The 22,373-nt window shown below is 42.4% G+C and overlaps 1 protein-coding gene across 10 annotated transcripts in view; it reads right to left on the reverse strand.

The window, feature by feature from the left end:
* The window catches only part of HHAT (hedgehog acyltransferase), a 311,133-nt gene that overhangs the window by 247,694 nt on the left and 41,066 nt on the right, over nt 1-22,373 (reverse strand). For all 10 annotated transcript variants that reach the window (XM_038397621.2, XM_038397617.2, XM_043511806.1 and 7 more), the window contains one exon: nt 21,008-21,179. In XM_038397621.2, the coding sequence (XP_038253549.1) occupies nt 21,008-21,179 (172 nt within the window). The remainder of the gene's footprint in view (nt 1-21,007; nt 21,180-22,373) is intronic.

Below are 22,373 nucleotides of genomic sequence, written 5' to 3' on the forward strand. Positions count from 1 at the left end.
ACCATTCAGTACTTAAACACATGCCTTACTTTAAGCACATAGGATTGAACTGCTCACACACTTATCGATGGGCACATCTTAAAGTTGTGTACATAGTTAAGTACCTTGCTGAATCCTGGCCTATGTGATTTCAGGGAGACAGACCTAGAGCACAGAAGTTCAGCATCAGAATCCAGGACATGGATTTTTTTGGTGATGTGCGTACCCATGGCCCAAAGCCAGAATATGCACAAAAAGGAGTAATCCTCATTTAAACTGGCGTGAGTTGAGACAGTGAATTCACGGGTGTCAACCATGCCAATAAAGGCTGTGGAACTGTTCCTTCCATTTGCATTTTTACATAAAAAAATGTATTGGAGGGAAGACGGGGGATAGAGGTTTATAGGGCGATAAGCCTGATTTAAATATAATAAGAGTTGCCAACTCACACAATTTTATTGTGAGTCTTGTGATATTTGGTGTTTTCCTTCTGGGATCTTGTGATTATAAGAATCTCAGCTTTCATCAGTTAAAAAAAAGCAAAGTTTCTAGCCTACATGTGGAGAAAAGCTTGAAAAGTGTTCTCTGAAGACTCAAAAACCAGGAGGCAAATAAAAAGAACCCCCAAATTATTTTCTTCAAATCTCATGATTTTGGGGTACAATTCATGAGATTTGAATGTTCAGAACTGGCTACACTGGTGGTACATTATTCTCCTCATGATGGTTTTGCTGAATAAAATTTGACCAAATTTCATGAAGAAACAAAAGGTCAATAATACTAAACACAGAGGCACAGATCTTTACTCAAGTTGGTATTTACTCCTGCATACAGTCTTATTGAATGTAATGAGATTACTTGCATGAATAAATGCTTACCAACTTTTAGAGCATGGTAAAACCTATCCCAAAGTTGTCAAATTTCTGTCATATAGCAGAGCAAAAAGAAAAACCCAACATTTCAAAGAAGTTTTCTTCCTTTTCGATGCATTAGTTTCTTCCAGTGCCATTAACAATCTTGGTATTTATTTTACTATGAATGTAGTTTGGAACTTTGCACCAGACTTTACTATGAGACTAAACTTTCTATATTGGTGTGACAAGGCAGGGCCCATCTGGGGTGCCTTCCAACAGCAGGCCACACAGCATGACAGTTATAGGTGTGCCTGCCTCAGTTTCCTTCTGGTCCAGCCATAAAAGGAGCAGTCTGTCCAATTCAAAAGCCCACTTCTAGGCATAACTTATTCTTGTACATGTACAACCGTCTACAGAAACCTCATGATAAAACCATTCTCCCAAAATCGCAAATAACAACATGTTCACAACAATTTTCCATGCCCCCTCCTGAGACAGCATTTCTATCTCATCCTCCCAAGAGTCCATCTCCAATCCATTCCCATACTCTTTTGTCTTTGTCCCAGGGCCCCATTCTCCAGGCCCCCAGCTTGAGAGGTTCCAGATTCAATTCTCCCCCACAACACTTCTCTGGTAGTCCCAAGACAGGTCTTGCAGGATAGGGCTCCCAGCAGCGTTCCACTCATCCAAGGCTCCTGGCCCATGAGTCCTACCCCAGCTCAGGGAACTTCCCTTCAGAGTTCTGGGCTCAGATTCATGCAGTCCTCCATTCAGGCCTTCTGCCAGGGGATCCTCCTGCAATGTTCCACTTACCCAGGCCTCCCTGCGTGCGAGTCCTACCTCTTGCTCCTGGAATCTACCTTCCAGCATCAACCCTCTTGGCTCAGTTTCCCCTAACCAGGCTGGTTCCTCCCTGTGTTTCTAGGGGCCACTGCATTGGTCCTGCTTTGAGCAGGGGGTTGGACTAGATGACCTCCTGAGGTCCCTTTCAACCCTGATATTCTATGATTCTATGACATAAGCTCTCCTGTAACTCAGCAGCAGCTCACCAGCCCTAGCTAGTCCTTACCAGTAAATTTCTCCACCTTTTGTTCTTCCCAGTGGCTTTCTGTATTAGCTCTCCTTTGCATCTCCTGTTTCCCCCTCGGGCAGCTTTCACCTGCGCCTTTCCTGACTCCCTTTAGGTGCCTTCTGCTAGATGCCCCCAACTGGGAGGCATCTAACAAGTCACTGGTGCATTGGACCCCTGCTCCTTCTTAAAAGTACCAGTAACCCTGAGACAAAAAGTGATGTTAAAGCTAGATATCAACCCAGGATTGTAGATTTCTATAAATAAAATGAAGTCTCCAGTATTTTCCTCATGGAACATAGTAGCCTAGTAGTCAACCACATTTTTAGCCCAGAGTAAAACAAAGAACCAAATTACAGGTTGGATACCAGCCAACTAGCAACAAATTAGATTACTATTAAAGTGATCTATAATGCTATCTGTCTGGTTTGATTCCTGTCTGATTCAATTTCTCATTTCTGTTCTAACAGTTTTTATTTTAAGACCTAAGTTATGATTGTCACCTGCACAAACTGCTTGCAAAAGCTACAGCACATTATGCAATGTATCCTCAACAATATGTGCTGCATTCATAATGTATATATTAGGAATGTAAATAATGGGCATCAATGCATCCTACAATATCCTAATGTCTGCATCAAAGGATACATCACAACCTCTTCATGAGCAGCTCTATTAGCATCGTTTTCAGAACAACGCTGTCTGACTCCAGACAAAGTAAGATTAAACTAAAATCAGACTGGGAGCTTGAGACACCCAAACTACATTTCCCATGAGGCATCACGGCAGCATTTCCATATCAATATATTTTGATTTACAGATTAAATATTTTGATTTCCAGCATTCAAATTTGTCAAAAATCGAAATTAGTGCTCCTAAGTAACATAAAGCAGGCCGAAGTTTATTACCAGTGAATCTAACCTTAAAAGTTAAAATTAAAAAGTGATTCAAGGTTAATATTAAATACCTTCCACTCATTAGCAGCATCGTTTACCTTTGGATTTCTTGAGAGTAAATAAGAGAATGGTTTTTTTTTGACTGCCAGGACTAAAAAATCAAGGTTGTTTTCAAACCACATAGCCCTTATTTCTGCTTCATAAATCATCTTCAGCAGTGCAAGTTCAGGAGTAATTGGCAATTTTCATTGGTGATTCATGAGAAGAACAGAACAGACTTCCCTTTTGAACAGCTACATTGACCCTCGCAGTATCACCCGTTTAAAGCAGTTGTTTCTGTCAGTAAATAGGACAGATATGACTAGGAAGATACATATAGTGCAGATACATAGAACTGCAGTGTGGTTTGAGGTAGGGTATTTAGTATGGGGTTGGTTTGTTTGTTTTTTTAAACAAACTGACTTTCCAGAACACCACCACATTTTAAAAGAATACTGACATGAAGTGCAAGTCAAACAACGAACAGATTTTTGAACAGCTTTCATCTGTTAGCTAAAGTCTCCCAGATTCTAAATACAAGGTTGTTGGGGTTCCTTTGTGGGATCTTCCCCACATTCAATATACTGCTCCTCTCTCCTGGAAAAGCCCAAATGAGGGAGAAAATACTTCAAAAAACTCTCCCAGGGTCACCTCATGGAGCTGGAGCCACATTCTCTCCTACAAAGGTTTGTGATCTAACACAGTGAGGTGTGTGTGGTGGGGCTGCAGCCTGTAAAAGTTAAAAATGAAAATCCTCACAGATAATTAGCTCACCCTTCCATGCATATCCCCTTTGGCATCAAAACTCCCTCCCTCTCTCCGCCTCCCATGACAATGCACTAGCCCCCATTTCTGAGGAGCACAGAAGTCATGGAGAGGAGTTCAACATAACTCTTAGCATCATTAACTGCCTCTTGGATTTTCACCTACAAATTCACCAGGCCCCCAATAAGTATATCACAGTGAACCATATCACAGCCACTCCCCTGATATGTTTCACTGATCTAGGTGCATGTCAATTACTCTGGGTAAATACAAAACATGGTTATTTAATTTACATACTCAGAACACTGAAAACACGTAAATTTGTCCTTTAACCATAAGGCTTTCCAATATTAGCCTTCTGACAGGAGTTAATAACTACTGTAGACCTGATTCTCTACTCTCTTACACAGTTTTAGGGGATCAGTGAAGTTAAGCTGACATAATATTGTAGTAACCCAATGGCGAATCAAGCCCTGGAACCTTAACAGAAAAGTAATAGCTTCTTCCAAGGGACTTCCTCACTTGCTCCCTCACAGCTCATGCCTTATCTTTCTTAACCCTGAGTCCTGTTTAACAGGAATCAGCAGCTTGGTTGTCCTGAGTGGGCATACAGTAGAACCTCAAAGTTATGAACACCTCGGGACTGGAGATTGTTCATAACTCTGAAATGTTTGTAACTCTGAACATTATGATTGTTCTTTCTAAAGTTTACAAGTGAACACTGACTTAATACAGCTTTGAAACTGCTTCAATTAAACTATTTAAAATGAAATTGTATTTTTTATTAATCAACATAGGGCTTACTTAGAAGAAAGCAGGACTGATTCTTCTCTCCTTTATACCAGATTTACACAATGCAACTCTACTGATGTCAGTTACCCTGATTTTCCCTGAGACCTGAAAAAGGTCCATCATCTTCAAGTTGTTAATTATTAAATCCAAATATGTAATTTACCACGCTCCGAATGAATACAGTAAGCAGACATTTACCTTCTGTTCACACTGAATTTATAATGACAGTACAAAAAATGTTAGGACCTAAGTCCCCAATGCCTGAAACATTACAAACATAAGGGCTTGTCTACACTTGAAAACTGTTTCAGAATAGACTGCCTTACATGCACACACAAGTAGTTGTTTCAAATCCTCTGGCTTTCTAACCCACATCAACCAACCCACTTTGGAAGCAGGTTTACTGAGAATCAGGATGATTTTTTTCCACAACAAGGTAGGTGTAGACACATTCCCATTCTGAAGCAACTGTTTCGCATCTGGCAGTCCTCCCCTCCTATTCTACACTGCTTTGTCAGCCACCTGGGTCAGCCAATTTACTGGTGTGCACTCTACTGCTCCGGGGTCATCTTGACCAGATGTTACTTCCGCCATTTCAGTGCCGGCGAGCAGTCAGGTACCCCCCCTTTGCAATTCCAGCTCATAGTGAGTTCACACCCCCAGAGCTGCATGCCGATTAGACAGCAGCCATGTCCTATGTTTTCACATGGTACTGTGCGTGGGACTTCCTTGCCCCCCTGTGGAGAGAAATGCATCCAACCCCACCCAAACGGCAATCACCGACTGGAATACAGAGGTCTACGAGCAGCTATCAAATGAAGGAGAGGTGGCGTTCCTGGGGCATGAGCCAGTGCCACAACAATGGAAAGAAGTTTCAGCTGAGTTACGAGAATGTTAGGGACAACAACACCTGGGTGAGAACTCACATTGTGCCTACTATAGGAGCTGGATCCTATTTTTTGGTAGAGGTTCCACCACCCAACCACAGCTTCTTGTGAGTTCCACCTAGGACTCCTACTTGGATGTCAGCCAGGATGCAAAAGCCAGAGGTGATTAACCTTGCAACACAGTATCTTGTCGACCTGCTCAAGCCAATGAACCCCAAGGCTCATACAATGCTGGAGACCCCCAAATCACAGTCAGAGGGCCAACTGAATCACAACAGAGACCTAACCTGGGATGAAGACCTCTTCCAGTAAGTATTATGTGATATATTACAATACAACTGTACAGAGGGATTTAAACTACTTACTTCTGGGTACTGCCAAGGCACCACCATGATGGGCTAGCCTCTCTCTCTCTCTCTACCTCCTTGGCTTTTAACACTCCCCCCACCTAGAGCTCCGAATGGCAGCTGTGCTGGAGAATTAAAACAGGACCATTTATTTCTCAGAAACAACACACAACCTCTGCTCAAGTGTCCCTGGTCCTCCCCATGCTCCACCATGCAGCTTATTGCTCCTACTCCCTCCCGGTTCCATTCGAGATGGCCACACTGTGTGGGTTACAAATGAGATGCACTGAACTGAACAGTTCCTTAAACAAGATACAAGGAGAGGGGGATGACGACAAGAAACTGGCTAGGGGCCTGCAGCTACTGGGGGTGATGGAGAGACAAACAGTCCCGCTGCAGAACTTAGTGGCACTATGTTCACCACCCTAACCTACCCATGTCCTAGGGTTGCCAATTTTGGTTGGACATATTCCTAGAGGTTTCATCACATGACATAATATTTAATTAAAGATTAATCTTTAATTCCTGGAGACTGCAGGACAATCCTGGAGGTTTGGCAACCCTACCATGTCTTGCAGTCCTCTTCCCCCCGAGAGCCTGGCATACCAGAATATATCCTTTACTCCCTCAACACCAAGACACAGGCCGGTGAAGGGATTCATGCCCTGCTGGGGCACATCCCTGCAGCTTTGCCTGGGGATTAGTTCTCTCCTATCTGGCACCCCACTGCCCCTTCAGTTCTCACCTCTCTCTCGACTCGGGTTCCTCCAGACCAGCTGGCCGCTCCAACAATGCTATGCCATTTCTCAGTGAAATGCTAGGGAAACTCAGGCCTGCCCTCTACACTGGGTTCCAGCCCGGGGACCTGATAATGAGCAGCCAAGGTCTACACAGTCCCCTTTCTTACTGCAGTTTCCCTGGGCTTCTTCCTACTCTGTCTTCTCAGGCTTTCTTTCCCCACAACTCCTCTGGGGTTAACCCTTCTTCCATGGCTTATTCTCCTTTTGGGTTTTATGCTCCTACAGAATGATTGCAGATATTCTCCTTGCAGCTTCCTGCTCTCCTGGCTTTACACTAACCAGCCGGCTCCTGCCCAGCTGGGCTTCATACTCAGTTAAGCTTGGCTCTCCCTCCAGGTGCAGCCAGATAATGTAATTGGCCTCTCAGGCATGTTAACCCCCTTCAGGGCCTGCATGGGGTACAAGCCTGTTCATAATAAACACCAGGAAGACCGCAGCACTCTGTGTTTCCTCCATTCTGCTTGACTGCTCTTTGAAAATGGCACTGGCTCATGAAAACAAGTTTACTGGTGGGATGAAAGGAAAGGGATCATGGGATTTATTTAATTTGACCCCAAGTCTCAGAATTTCTGGTAAGTTTCCCCACAGAGAAAAATCTCAAAAAGGGTAGAGCCTTGCAGAGGTTCATTGCACCATAGGATGTCTGCCCAGAATGCTGAGCACTTGTTTTGAAACAAAGCAGCACCATGTGGACGCAATGATCCCAAAGAGAAGTGGCTTAACTCTGGATAGGAAGGAGGGGTGGAGGTTCACACCACAGTTATTGCAGATCACATAACAAAAATAAACAAAATCAGAAACTCCTTTCAAGTATAAACATGCCCTAAACCTACCTGCCCTGAGTCATCCCATTACATTTGGATGGTAAAAACACTCTGTAAATATTTGCAGGATTGAGCCCTAAATAATCAACAATTAACATGTGCGTAAAAAAAATAAATACAGGGTATTTGTACTTTGTAATAGAACTGGGTTAACTACCAATATCTGCAAGAGGCCTTATAAGAATTCAGCTTTTTCTTGTTTCTTTTTATAAAGCAGTGAACTGCCCAATGTTTTAGAGAAGAAAATCTCATTAAGCTTCCTGGTTTATGTTTGTATTTCCAGTTTTCAAAACAGACATCAGATGCCAAATATTTTATCACATTCTCCTCATCATCTTGCAGGATGAAAAAAAAAACCCCAAGCAAATAGATTACTTTGTTAGCATTTCATTACCATTTAGATGGATGCGCAGACACCACCATTTCAATAGCAAAACACCGTGTGCTTCTTAAGAATGCACTCAGAAATTCCTTTCCTGTTCATGAGGTTATTAGAAAGAGAATCATAAGACACCAGACACAATACTCTACCATCTGGTTTACAGAGAGCATTATGTAGATGTCACTTTTTTTTTTTATTACATATGTATGTGAGGTTTCACTCTTTAAGGCATCCAAAAAATCCTATTTGTAATAAACGAACTTTCAGATAAAATGTCATCACTAACCTCTTGTATTGATGATGTCATTCTACATTATTTTTATATAAAGAAGACTCACACTTGTTATGTACAAGGGAAAAATCTAGTCAGGAAGCCTATTTAGTAAGTATAGCAACGACAAATTAAAACTGTCAACTGTACAGTCTTCACTAGAAAAGATGGTATCTAGTAAAGACTAGTGGGTTACACCCACAGCTGATGTAAAGTGGCTCATAAAATGCAAAAAATGTTTTGAAATTGTATGTATCTATTGTGTACGCATGCACACATGTATATAATGGTAACCATTTTGTAGATGCACAAGGGATTGAACCAGGGACCTACAGGGTCAAAAGTCTGAGTTGTTACAACTTGAGTTAAAGAGCCATGTCTCCATAGCTGAGAACTCTAACAACTCATTTCCTCTGTGGATCAGGAACAGAGGGAGAACCTGTAGCACATACTCATCAGTGGGTGATGCATACGTACATTGAATATACACATACACACAAACGTAATCAAGTTAGCTGAAATAGAACTGTTTAAAAATTATATCATGGCTTTTTCCAGAATCTGTATCCCCTCCCTGCCATTTTTCAGTTGAATTTTGGCTATTGCTACCTCCTGTAGTTTGTGAGACTGATGTCAAGCTTTTATCTGATGAGCTGGAAAGGGAGAAGTATTGAGTCACCATTGTATGTACCTATCCTTTTAAATATAAAAATCTATAGGGCTAAAGGTGGAGTAGTGCAAGTATACAGAAATCAAAACTTTATAACCCTGAGGTTTTAGAATTAGATTATATGTAAAACACACGAGTGAACTAGTGAAGAGCAGCAGTCATGCCCATTTCATCAGAACAGCAGAAGCCAATATTAGTTTCTCCTACTTAGACAGGGACTATAGCAGCATAGCTACAGCACTATACGCCAACTGGAGATCATCCTCAAAGAGGGGAGAATGGTATAAGAATAGAGACCACATACAACACAAATTACGTCTCTACTCTTACCTTTATGCTTACGACAGCAACACCTGATGAAACACTGAACTGGGGGGAGAGATCCTGGCCAGGAGGGTTCCAGCTAGTAAAGACTGTAACAAGCATATGGTGAGAAAAATCTTTGCTTTGAATCCATTTAGCTTTAAGTTAGATATGAATCTGCATTTTATTTTATTTTCTTTGTAACCAATTCTAACTTTTCTGCCTCATTACTTGTAATCACTTTAAATCTATCTTTCTATAGTTAATAAACTTGTTTTATCTAAATCAGTGAGTGTTTGGATTGAAATGTTGGAAACCTCCACTTGAGATAATAAGATTTGTGCATATCATTTTGCATTGATGAAATGATGGACCTTATATGAGCTTGCATTGTCAAGTGAAGAGCTGAGCAGTACAAGACACACATTTCTGGGGGAAGGTCTGGAACTGAGAGTTTACTGGTGTTGCCCTGTATGCAACTCATGAGTGGCTGGCCATAGCATTCATGTAATTCAGCTGGGAGTGATTTTGAACACTACAGGCTGTGTGTGAATTGGACAGGAGTGGTTGTTTTCACAGCAAAGCAGCGTAAAAGGCACTGCAGATTGGAGAATTGAAGGGACACAGCTGTTCAACAGTCCAGACTGTACCTTAGGGTACATCTTGTCAGGATCCTAACAAGGACAGTTGGGACCAAGGATCAGAGCAGGGTCAAACACGAGGCTGTGAGCAGAGGAGGAGTTTGCAGTCAGGTTCCAGGACAGAGTCGATACCAAGGGTCAGAGTCCAAGTCAGATTTCTGGGTCTGGATCAAAAGGCAAAGTCCAAATCAAGCTAAGGTTGAAACCACGAGTTCAAAAGCAAGAATGGTTGTACCAGCTACGGGAGATCTGTACTGTTGCCTAGATGCTTCCTGGAATGCCCCTTGGGTTTATATAGGGCAGGAAGTCAATCAGGAGCCAGGAGACTGCTGCCTATCAGACCCCTTGAGGAGGGACTGCCCATGGTCTGTGTCCACAGTGAGTCATGGGGTAGTGGAGCACCTTTTTAAATGAGGATAATTAACCACTGAAACAATTTACTAAGACTCATAGTAGATTCTCCATCACTGACAATTTTAAAATTGAGATTGGATTTTTTTTTAAAGATACACTCTAATTCAAAGGGAATTATTTGGGGGATTGGGAGAAGTTTTATGGCCTTTGTTATGGAGGAGCTCAGACTATATGATCACAATGGCCACCGCTGGCCTTCCAATCTATGAACTATCCTTTTACACAGCCACAGCCACATTATTGGCATGAAGTGCACTGCAGATACAAAAGGGTGGGGCTGCTACACATTCTAGACCTGACTTTCAAAATTAGATAAGCATGAACATTCCATTGGCTAGCCACATGCACAAATATTTGCACACACAGCAAACAACTCCATTTTTGTAAGCACAATTGCAAACATCTGATTTTCAAAATCATGCCTTATCATGGGATGTGTGTCAAGTAAACAAACATTTCTGTACCTTTTAAAGGACAACTGATATGGCCCCATGGTGTTACTTATTTTATGTTTTACTACTATGTTTATACTACTCCAAGTATTGTAATCTAGAGATCCCCGTCTGTGGCATGTATCATGGGAAAATCCACAGTGCTTACTACTACCTTCTGGCTTTTTCTATTATTTCCTTCACAAACACACAAAAAATCCTTAGCTCCATTTAAAAACCAGGGTTACTCTACAACAAACACATGCTGCCTTTAAACCTATCGAGTTACTTTGCTGAATATACGTAATTAAAAACACTTGTCAGGTTATTATTTATCCCATCCCCTCCTGCCCTCTTTGTTCGTCTCACTCAATCCAACCTCCATGCCTTCTTCTACACCACCCCGTAAACCTGGGTCAGATTTCTTATCATTCTCCAAATGTTCTTCCTCTCTCCACTCAGATATTTTCTAAAACCCTAACTGCTCCACAGGAACTATATGTGCTAACAACCACATGCAACATTGCTCTCTGCTGTCTGAATTACTGCAGCACCTGGATGTGTTTTATACAAGCTCCTCAAGAGCAGAGATTTTTTGTTATGTACATTCTAGTGAAGCATCATGAAAATCTATGGCTGACAGCCACCAGGAGATCACAGATCCACTCTCCCCCTCTCGAATTGCACCACAATGGGGTTAAGACCCTTTAAGGAGGACTATAATCACTCTTTGTCTCAGCAGTGTTTTTTTCTACTCACTGATGTTACTGGGGAGGAATTGGAGGCAAGGGTTACTATGAGGATAATAGGTGTGGGTCTCTTGGGCTATGAGAGGTTATGCCATATTAAGAGAGTGATGAGCTGGTTAGCTTTCTGAGCTTCCTTCAGCACAATGGATCATGAGGATGTTGTTAGCACACCTATGGTCCCCGGAGGCCACACACAACAGCTCTACTCCTGAGAGAACTCTCACATGGGATCACATAAGATTCTCCTCTGCCACCCCTCTTATTCTATGTGTATGCTATGCAAAGCCATTAGGAGAGTCAATGAGGAGATACAGACCAAAAAGTTTTCAATGTAACATTCATAGATGCCAACCAGATTCATGGCTCTTTCTCAGCCAGCCCAAAGAGTGCAGCAAAGCGTCTTTCCCAGCATCTGAGCAAGACCAGGGTATGGATGGGAGCAAGATTGCTGAGACACAATCTGGAGAAGACTGACGTCATTATGGTTTACTGGGGTAATTATCTGGAGGACTTCACAGACACTAAGTCACACCCCTCAGTTGAGGGTGTTTGAACATGGTTTGTAACCAACGTTATCAGCACAAAGATCTGATTAAAGTCTCAGCTGCTCTTAAACAACCTCTGTCCAGGAGGGTGCAACATTTCCCCTTGGACGTGCAGTTTGCCCCCATGGTTCGTGCTTTGCCAACTCTAGATTGGAATATAATAATGTGTTCTATGTGAGGCTACTCCTGACCAGACATGCCAAACCCGCAGAAAATAAATGCAGAAATTGGGCTTGTTTGTGGCTTAATTGGCTTGTGAGTTGCTTGTTGGCTAGTTTTTGGCTTGTAGCTTCTTTTTTTTTTTTTATCAGCTCCCAGCAAGGAGGGGCAAAGGGGGGAGAGAGTCAGGGGTGCACAGCGGGCCAACCACAGTCCAGACTGCACACATGGGGAGATCTAGTCACATAAAGTGTTGGGATTCTTAGGGATTGGCTTGTTTTGGCTTTGTTTTGAAATGAGACTAGCTTGATTTTTGGCTTATTGTGAAAGTCAGGTGCTTATTTACCACGTGAAAGTTGGCAACTGTGCTCCTGACATGCATTCGAAGCAGCATGAGATAGCTAGCTTGTTAAATAGAATATCTCATTGTGATCATATGGCATTAGTTCTCCAGTATCTGAACTGGCTGCAGGAGTAGAGGTGTTTTTTTAGCCCTGGGACTTTCCTCCCTGAGACATACTGCTGCAGTTGAGATCAGCAGATGTACCTGTGCTGGAGTCCCTCTTGTATCGAAGAAAAGGGGCTAATGGCAGCACATTCTGTGGGAAGAACTCTCACTTTGAAATTCACTCCCCTTCCATTCCCCAGTTCAAAATAGCTCAAGTTGATTGGCCTTCCAGACATGATTTAGAGCACATCTGTTTGAGCTGACATTATAGAGCTACAGCAAGTGGGATTTATGTATGGGAAAGAGCACGTGGTGCAGGAGATTCTGATGTGTGTGCTGACTGCTGGAAGGAATAGGGAAAGGACAAGTGCTGCTGAGTTGGGTTTCATAATGATTTTTGAATTGTATTTTTAGTTAATGGCAAAGGCACCCCGGTCAGCATTCTTTTATATTGTTGTATTTAAATCCAGCTAATTAAATTAAAATACAATACAAATGAGGAAAAATATAACCAAACAGCCACAGATTTTCTGCAATTTGATTAAGGAGCCTAAAGAATGAATTTCTGCTTTCCAATTATAACAGGTAAGGTTCTCTAAAAATAATCAATGTGAAAAGCTCAAAATGCTGCTGCCCAATTAGAGCAGCCCTCCAATAATCTTTCCTTTAAATGCACAAAATCCAAATAAGAATGCAGAATGGCACTTGCTTTCCTACTAAAAGATTTAATGCACTGTGAATTTGTTAAATCTCAAAGAAAGTTGCTGATCATACTATTTCAATAGCTCACTGGTCCATAAGTCTCACTGCATTACTGCTCAGTGCTACAGTGGCTGCCAGGAACAGTTTATGTCCATAAACAGATGACCAGACATAAATTAGGAAGTGTCGGTGGAAGAGTAATACAGGAAAACAGTGAGGGAATGGAAAGAATGAACAGACAGGTTATTTAATTTAATCATCTATGCACATTTCCAGTATTACCACCATCAAAGTAATTAACTTAAAGTTTGAGAGTCACAAATATAATTGCAAGCAACAGTAATTTCAACAGAGATTTCAAGGCTAAATAAATACTCCACAGCACTTGTATTTAAATAACAATATCAATTCAAGATACTTCCTGTGTATCATTGTTCATCCCATAGGCAGGCTTTATTAACTGATATACATTGCACTGATATACTTTTCTCTGAGTTTATTATTTTGCAACATGCAGCTCCAGATAGCTGAACTATTCTATGCAAAGAAACAGTAAGAAAAATGCTCTGGAAACATCAGAACTACCATACCATTTTAGATCAGTGCTCCATCCAGTCACATATCCTTTCTCTGACAGTGGTCAGCACCAGATGCATCAGAGAGACATGTAGGAAACGCTGCAATAGGCTAATCATGCATTATCTGCCCCTAAGGAAAGTTTCTTCTTAACTCTCATTAGTTAGAGTTTGGCTTATGCTCTGAAGCATGACGGTTTAATATCACTTCCAGACTTTTGGGGTTTCTTTCAAATCCTCACTAATGTGCAATTCTGGGTGTTCTAATTAGTCATAAAAATGTCCTATCTTTTTAAAAAAATCTTGCTAAGCTCTTGGCCTTTATGATATCTTGTGGCAATGAGCTCCACAGGCTAATCGTGCATTGTGTGAAAAACTTTTTTCCATTTATAAATTTGCTGCCTTTCAGTTTCAATGATCCCTTATACTTACATTATAAGAAAGGGAAAATACCTTTTCTGAAGCTTTCATTATTTTTGTATAACTTCATCATGTCACTTCTTATTCATCTCTTCTCTAAAGTAAAGTAAACTCTTCCAATGTTTTCCTCTCTCTCTCTCTCTGCATCCCTGTAAGTTCTTCCATCCCTGTAAACATTCTTGACACCCATTTTTGACCTTTCCACTATTTTTGCTATATCCTCTTGTAGACTCTCTTGCCAGCTTCCTGTGTCTGATATACTTCAAGTATTTATTGTTACTTGGTTTAATCCCCTTCAAATTCCATCGCAGCCCTGCTAATTCCCTTCTTACATATTGACTGCTGTAGTTTATGCTCCTTTCTATTGGCTATGCTCACATTTTAGGGAGATGAGCTGGAAAAATTGGGTCATAGACATAAAAGACTATTTTGTCCAGTACCTTGCGGAGGAAAGAGAGGCTGGAAACTGGAAGATATCTAGCAAGTGAAAGGTCAAGCAAGGCTACAACACTGTTTGAAACCCTTAGATCTTCTAATGATTAATATTCTAGAAATCCCATAGAGGGTGTGTCTACCCTGCAAAAAACAACTCGCAGCAGTGATCCTCAGACCCTAGATCAACAAACTTGGGCTCATGGAGCTCGTGCAATGGGGATAAAAATAGTAACATAGACCTTTGGCCTTGGTCTCTGAGACCCACCCCCTTCACCGGTAGAGTCCTGCATGGATACAAAATGTATATCCACAGATCCGGCTATCCACGGAGCTACAGGGCTCTACCAGGAACCACAGTGGCAAAAACAGCAGCATGGTCGGGCCAACAGTCACAGGAGCCAACACCCCGCAGGGGCAGCTCCTCCGGCGTGGCTGTCTCACTGCCAGCCCCACCCACTGGGCAGCTGGCTCACAGGCGGCTGTCCCCAGTCGCACTAGTGTGTGCAAGCAGCTCACATTCTCCTGGACAGGAGTCCCTTCCACGCAGCAGTCTGAGTATCCTGTTCGGGAGCATGCGAGCTGCTTGCATACACTAGTGCAACCTGGGGCAGCTGCCGGTCAGCTTGATGCCCACCCCAGAGGGCAGAGCTGGGAGTTATACAGCCAGGCCGGAGGAGCAGCCCATGCAGGGCGCTGGGTCCTGTGACTGGCAACCCAACATGCTGCTGCTTTCACCGCAGCAGTTTCTGGTAGAGCCCTGCAGCTCCATGGATATCCACTTTATATCCACAGACATAAATTCTGTATCCGCACAGGGCTCTGCTCCTCTGGTTTCAGAGTCTTGGCTCCAGCCTGAGTCTGAACATTTACACTGCTATTTTTTAACCGCTGTAATATGAGCCCAGCAAGCCAGAGACTTGCTGATGAACTTCATTTTTTTTTTTTTTTGCAACGTAGACATAACAACATAGACAGGTTAGGTTAGCTCAGCTTATGAAGAGATGAGGTCAGTGTTGGCTTTCATGAAGACAGGTATGAGAGGGGAGAGAAATGGCTAAGACTGTGGAGCTGCAAGTGAATCAAGAAGGAATGAGGTGACTTAATTCCAGGAAGATGTAATGTGACAGTAATACAGCGGATTATATGTGACACGGATTTATAACCAAGAGCAATGAGAGAGGAGAAATAAGATCGGCTGAAGTTTCCACCTAAGCACATACCTGATTGAGTCATACATGAGGACTCAGCCAACAAATCAGCAGATTTTAAAAGCAAAAGCACTTTTCAATAAATTCATTAACACTGAAGCGGAAACGCTTCTTGGGTGTTGGATGGCATTTGAACCTTTAGCTTTGGGCTTCATAATATACTATCAGTGTGCAGGTATCTAGAACAGTCACGTACCTTTCTGTGCATTACTTAGAGAAACTCTTGCTTAGAGAAACTCACTTGGCTAGTTTCCTGCTACAAAGGAGAAAATATTTATCTTGATGATGGATACCCGCTTGCCCTCGGCGCCATTTTATTTCTTAGTTCTATGAATGTGTGAGGGAGGAAGAGACAGTGAATAATGGACAATGTACTCTAGGTAATGTTAACATTCCTGTGCTGCTCCTTCGTTAGCTTTCATTTTAAAAAATCCCGAACTACTGTGCATCATTTACAGTACATCTGTGACACAGCAGAAAATTGTTCATATTTTTTAAATTAACGCTGTTACTATATAACCATTTTATATGCTTAAAGCTGTACCTTACAGGGACATTATACTGAACCTTTTCATGTCCAAAAAGCTATTCTGATTTGTGCTCCTCTTACGCATGCTTTTGACCATGGCAAAGTGTCCTCAAGATTTACTGAGTTACTCTTTGCTCAAGTTTTAAGCTGCTGCTTTTGTCCATCTTGACGGGTTTCATTGTATAGCACTCCAAAATATTCAAGAAAAATTGGAAGGGCAATTGTAACATTCACGAGTTCTACGATATTTCCATTACATGACCTAATTACAGATTATTGCAATACTACGTCACACTTCACTATGAAGTTTACAAGTTACTGGGGGCAGTGATGCAACACCTAATATACACAAGATGATACACACAGCTTTCAATCTGCCAAGAGCTAAATGGATATTAATCAAAAATGGGACACAAAAGAAAACAGTGGCACAAGAACCTTAATATCCCATGTGGTTAATCCTTTAGTACAGTGGTTTTCAACTTGTGGTCCCAAAGGGATCCGTACCTCCATTCAAAATTTTTTAGGGGTCCACAAATGAAAAAAGGTTGAAAACCACTGCTTTAGTATCAGTCAATTTCCTCAGTCCCTCTTTCATGTATGCAGTTTCAATACTATGGAATCTGAGATAAAGGTATCATTTGGGTCTGTACAAGGAACATTAAAGGGTATGTAAAGCTTTGTATAACTAAGAAAGGATCAGAGGAAAACAGATCTACTAAATACTATTTACAAGGACACAATTTAAGCCTAAAATTTCCTGTGTCTTAAATCTGTTAATGTGATTTGACTTTAATGAGAGATGAAGCACAATTATAGTGATAAACAAATAGCCTCAGACTGTCAGAACTGGACAGAATTAAAGCACTTGAATGTACTGGTAAAAATGTCACATTTTTTCATCACCGTGAAAACTTAACTGAACCCTAATGTTTAACTACCCATCTTCATTAACTACACTGTTGCTTGTAATCCCTCTGTCGGAGTATACCATCCCCCATTAATCACACCTCTTCTAAAAATAGGCTCTCCAAAGGGCTATTATTTAAGTTCAGATTATCATATTTTAATCAGACTAGGGAAATTTTACAGTACAGACTTGCTTTGAAATAGACTCTCATCACCTGAACTTATATTTTATGCATTTACTAATCACCAGCTCTAAATGAGTTTTAGTTATTGGAATGTGATACTGATTGCATCAAATGAATGTATCAGCATCCTAAGTTGCTCCTCAAATAGTAATTTTTTATTTACCGTTTTAATGCTGTTGATAATACACACACACACACACACACACACACACACACACACTTCTTGAATAGCTGTCCCTTAAACTTGAAGTCTTGCATCCATTAATTGGTCAGCGTTTAACATGTTCCATCACTTAACACTGCAAAGCTTTTACCCTCTGTATATAGAGGACTTCAGCAGCTACTGGATTTAATTGACTGAAGAACTCGTTTGGAACAGAAAATGCTAATTCAGAATCTCCTTTACAAATGCTGATGGAGTTAGGAGAGGGGAAAAAAGCTTGGAGGAAAACCTCTTATCTTTCTGTCACCTACACCAAACTAGCTTTGAGAGGACATGTACCACTGCCCTCCACTGGAGGGAACACAGCTTGCTCCCTGTGAATACAGATTCCATCTATTGGCCCAGGACTGTTAAAGACTGACATCATCTGCTGGGCTGAATTTCTGTTCATAGGTTCAGAGATTCCAAGATCAGAAGGGACCATTGTGATCATCCAGTCCAGTGGTCACCAACCGGTCAACTGCAATCGACTGGTCAATCCTAGAGGACCTTCCAGTCAATTGCGATCTCAGGGAGTTTAGTGTGGCTGAGGCTAAGGCAAAACTCCCTGCCTACCCCATCCCCATGCCGCTCTGGAAGCAGCCAGCACAGCACCACGGCCGGGGGGGGGGGGGGGGGGGTTTACAGAGGTCTCCCTCAGTGCACTGCTCCTGCCTGCAAGCACCACCCCTGCAGCTCCCATTGGCCGGAAGAGCTGCAAGGGTGGTGCTTGCAGAAAGGGACAGCGCGCGGAACCACGTGTCCCCCAGGGGCACGTTGGCCCCTTCCGGGAGCTGTGTGGGGTTGCCTTAGCCTCGCTGCGCTGCCAACCGGGAGCCCCTGGAGGCAAGTGCAAACCCCCATTCCTGAGCCCCCTCCCAGAGCCAGCACCCGGTACCCCCTCCCAGAGACACCACCCTGTACCCCCACCAGCACCCCAACACTCTGCCCCAGCCCAGAGCCCCCTCCTGCACCCAAACTCCCTCCTAGAGCTTGCACCCCTCACCCCCTCCTGTACCCCAACCCCCTGCCCTAGGCTCAGCCCCGAGTCCCCTCCCACACTGTGAGCCCCTTGGCCCCAGCCCAGAGCCCACACGCCCTCCCGAATCCCAAGCCCCTTCTCCAGCCCAGTCAAAGTGAGTGAGGGTGGGGGAGAGCGAGTGATGGGGGGATGGTGGTGGAGTGGGAGGGGCTTTGGGGAAGGAGCGAGGTAGATCCTGGGTTGCCCTTAGATTCAAAAAGTGATTTGGGGTGTTAAAAGGTTGGAGACCACTGATCTAGTCTGACCTCCTGTATAGCACAGATCACAGATGATCAAAAATAAGCTATAGGACTGTACTTAATTAATGGTCTTGTGTACCACCGTACTCTGCTGGACAGATATAGATCTTCCCTTATGTACTTACAGCAGGTTCACCTAACTAGCTGAGGTAGTGAGAGGCATCTCCTTTGCTTCAGTAAGCAATACGTCTGGCTTTACTGAGCCAAAGAGTTTGGGGAGGGGGAGGTTCCCCAATGGTATACATCAAAGAGCAACAGAAGATCTTAGCATCTGTGAATGTATGTAACTACAGCTTGAATGTGACTACAGTGACTACCACCATCAACATCTTTATACTGCACTCATTATAAGATTTAAGCATCCATAATTAAATTATCATTCAGCCACCAAAAAGAACGAACAAGAAACTGAAAAAGAGCTAGGGGAAAAGTTATTTTAAAATACTAAACATCTGTCTCTCACACATACATACACAATGATGGTGATCATCATGAACTAAACAGTATATACCTAGATCATTGCCTTCCTGCCACCTTGTTTTCTTCCGGAATCCCTTGCTCTAACCCAGGGGTAGGCAACCTATGGTACACATGCCACAGGCGGCCCGTGAGCTGATTTTCAGTGGCACTCACACTGCCCGGGTCCTGGCCACCGGTCCGGGAGGCTCTACATTTTAATTTAATTTTAAATGAAGCTTCTTAAACATTTTAAAAACCTTATTTACCTCACATACAACAACAATTTAGTTACATAATTAAAGACTTATAGAAAGAGACCCTCTAAAAAGGTTAAAATGTATTACTGGCACGTGAAACCTTAAATTAAGAGTGAATAAATGAAGACTCGGCACACCACTTCTGAAAGGTTGCCAACCCCTGCTCTATCCTTTTGATCTATTTTGTCTTTTTAGATCAGTAAAACAGATTGGAAGGGGAAAAACAGGGTGGGAAGGAAGAATTGTGAAAAATTTCTCACTATGTTTTTCCTTTTTCTCCTCAAAACTTCAAATAATTACAATCAGCTCTGCAGTTGGCATTAAAACAAGGTGAAAATTTCAACTACATTTTTTCAATTTGTTTTAACTTTTGAATTTGAAAATCACAGAATCATAGAAGTTTAGGGTTGGAAGAGACCTCAGGAAGTCATCTAGTCCAACCTTCTTCTCAAAGCAGGACCAACACCAACTAAATCATCCCAGCCAGGGCTTTGTCAAGCCAGGCCTTAAAAACCTCTAAGGATGGAGATTGCACCATCTGTGTAGGCAACCCATTCCAGTGCTTCACCACCCTACTAGTGAAATAGTGTTTCCTAATATCCAACCAAGACCTCCCACACTACAACTTGAGACCATTGCTCCTTGTTCTGTCATCTGCCACCACTGAGAACAGCTAAGCTTCATCCTCTTTGGAACCCCCCTTCAGGTAGTTGAAGGCTGCTCTCAAATCCCCCCTCACTCTTCTTTTCTGCAGACTAAATAACCCCAGTTCCCTCAGCCTCTCCTCATAAGCCATGTGCCCCAGCCCCCTGATCATTTTCGTTACCCTCCACTGGACTGTCTCCAATTTGTCCACATCTTTTCTTTAGTGGGGGCCCCAAAACTGGATACAACACTCCAGATGTGGCCTCACCAGTGCTGAATCAAGGGGAATAATCACTTCCCTCGATCTGCTGGCAATGCTCCTATTGATGCAGCTCAATATGCCGTTAGCCTTCTTGGCAACAAGGGCACACTGCTGACTCATATCCAGCTTCTCATCCACTGTAATTCCCAGGTCCTTTTCTGCAGAACTGCTGCTTAGCCAGTCAGTCCCCAGCCTGTAGCGATGCATGGGATTCCTCTGTCCTAAGTGCAGGACTTTGCACTTGAACCTCAGATTTCTTTTGGCCCAATCCTCCAATTTGTCTAGGTCACTCTGGACCCTATCCCTACCCTCCAGCATATCTACCTCCCTCCCCCCCCCCGCTTAGTGTCATCCACGAACTTTCTGAGGGTGCAATCTACACCATCCTCCAGCTCATTAATAAAGATGTTGAAGAAAACTGGCTCCAGAACTGACCACTGGGGCACTCCGCTTGATACCAGCTGCCAACTAGAACTCAAGCTGTTGATCACTACCCGTTAAGCTCAACAATCTAGCCAGCTTTCTATCCAAAATATTCAAATGGTCTTAATTATAATTTTTTAGGGGAAACAAACTCTGGCCTTATGTGTCTATAAAACATTTTTTGCGCACTGATTAGGTAACGAATAAGTAATTAACAAGTATATTCAAAGTAAGTAATATTTACACTGACCTAAAGTCCAGTAGGACACTGCTTCCAGATGTGAAGAACTACTGTATATGGCATGTATATACATGAGATGAATCATCAGCTCTGCCAACCACCACCAAAAGAAAATGCGAACTATGCCCAGCAGTAAAATGCAAAGGTTACTCTTCAAATTGCAGGCTTCTGGTCTCTTCATCTACAAGAGGAAATCAAAGTAAGTTACATTGTGTACAAATGACCAGACATTTCATTCAAATAGACTTTTTGATGCAAATTTTTAAAATTTAATTTCTTTTTATTTATCTGCATGATCAAGAGCACTATTTTCAGTGTGGTGTTTGGGGAATTCTCTATTTAACGCTTCAAAACAAGTCTCAGTAACTAATCAAGTTAATGGAAACAGTGAGAAGAGAATTTGAGTGATACGCACAACATGTTTTCAGTCACTCCCACAGGACTAGAAGCAGTACTGACAAGCATTCAGTTCCATTTTTGTCTGCTGAGGATCTTCCCACATGCGTTCAAATGGAGAAAAGGGACACTTCCCTTCTATATCCTGTCTACACTACAGACTTGTACTTCTGCCACTTCAAGCCACAATAGCTCAGAGCTTCCACATTAGCCATCCCAATTCAAGTGCATGGTGCGTTGCCACCATACATGCAGCATACTTTGACAGTGCTACAAGTCTTGTATCTATTCCACGATGCAGCTCCCTGAAACATTTGTGATTTGCTTTAATGGATGCTCCATATGGTTCAGTCCTGCAGGGGTATCTATGTATCCCAACAAAGGTAGGAGATACATCACCCTACACCCCCATATTATCAATTCAGATATCCTGTCACCCCACTGCCAGACAAATTCTGAGCCTGGGGACACCAAATATGTTGAATGCTAAAAGAAGGTTGAAGGGAGATATGATTGCTCTCTATAAATATATCAGAGGGATAAATACAGGAGAGGGAGAGGAATTATTTAAGCTCAGTACCAATGTGGACACAAGAACAAATGGATATAAACTGGTCATTGGGAAGTTTAGACTTGAAATTAGACGAAGGTTTCCAACCATCAGAGGAGTGAACTTTTGGAATAGCCTTCCAAGGGAAGCAGTGGGGGCAGAAGATCTATCTGGCTTTAAGATTAAACTCGGTAAGTTTATGGAGGAGATGGTATGATGGGGTAACATGATTTTGGTAATTAACTGATCTTTAAATATTCATGGTAAATAGGCTTAATGGCCTGTGATGGGATGTTAGATGGGATGGGATCTGAGTTACCCAGCAAAGAATTTTCTGTAGTATCTGGCTGGTGAATCTTGCCCATATGCTCGGGGTTTAGCTGATCGCCATATTTGGGGTCGGGAAGGAATTTTCCTCCAGGGCAGATT

This window comes from Dermochelys coriacea, chromosome 3, assembly GCF_009764565.3.
Source record: "Dermochelys coriacea isolate rDerCor1 chromosome 3, rDerCor1.pri.v4, whole genome shotgun sequence".
In the NCBI taxonomy this organism is placed as follows: domain Eukaryota; kingdom Metazoa; phylum Chordata; order Testudines; family Dermochelyidae; genus Dermochelys; species Dermochelys coriacea.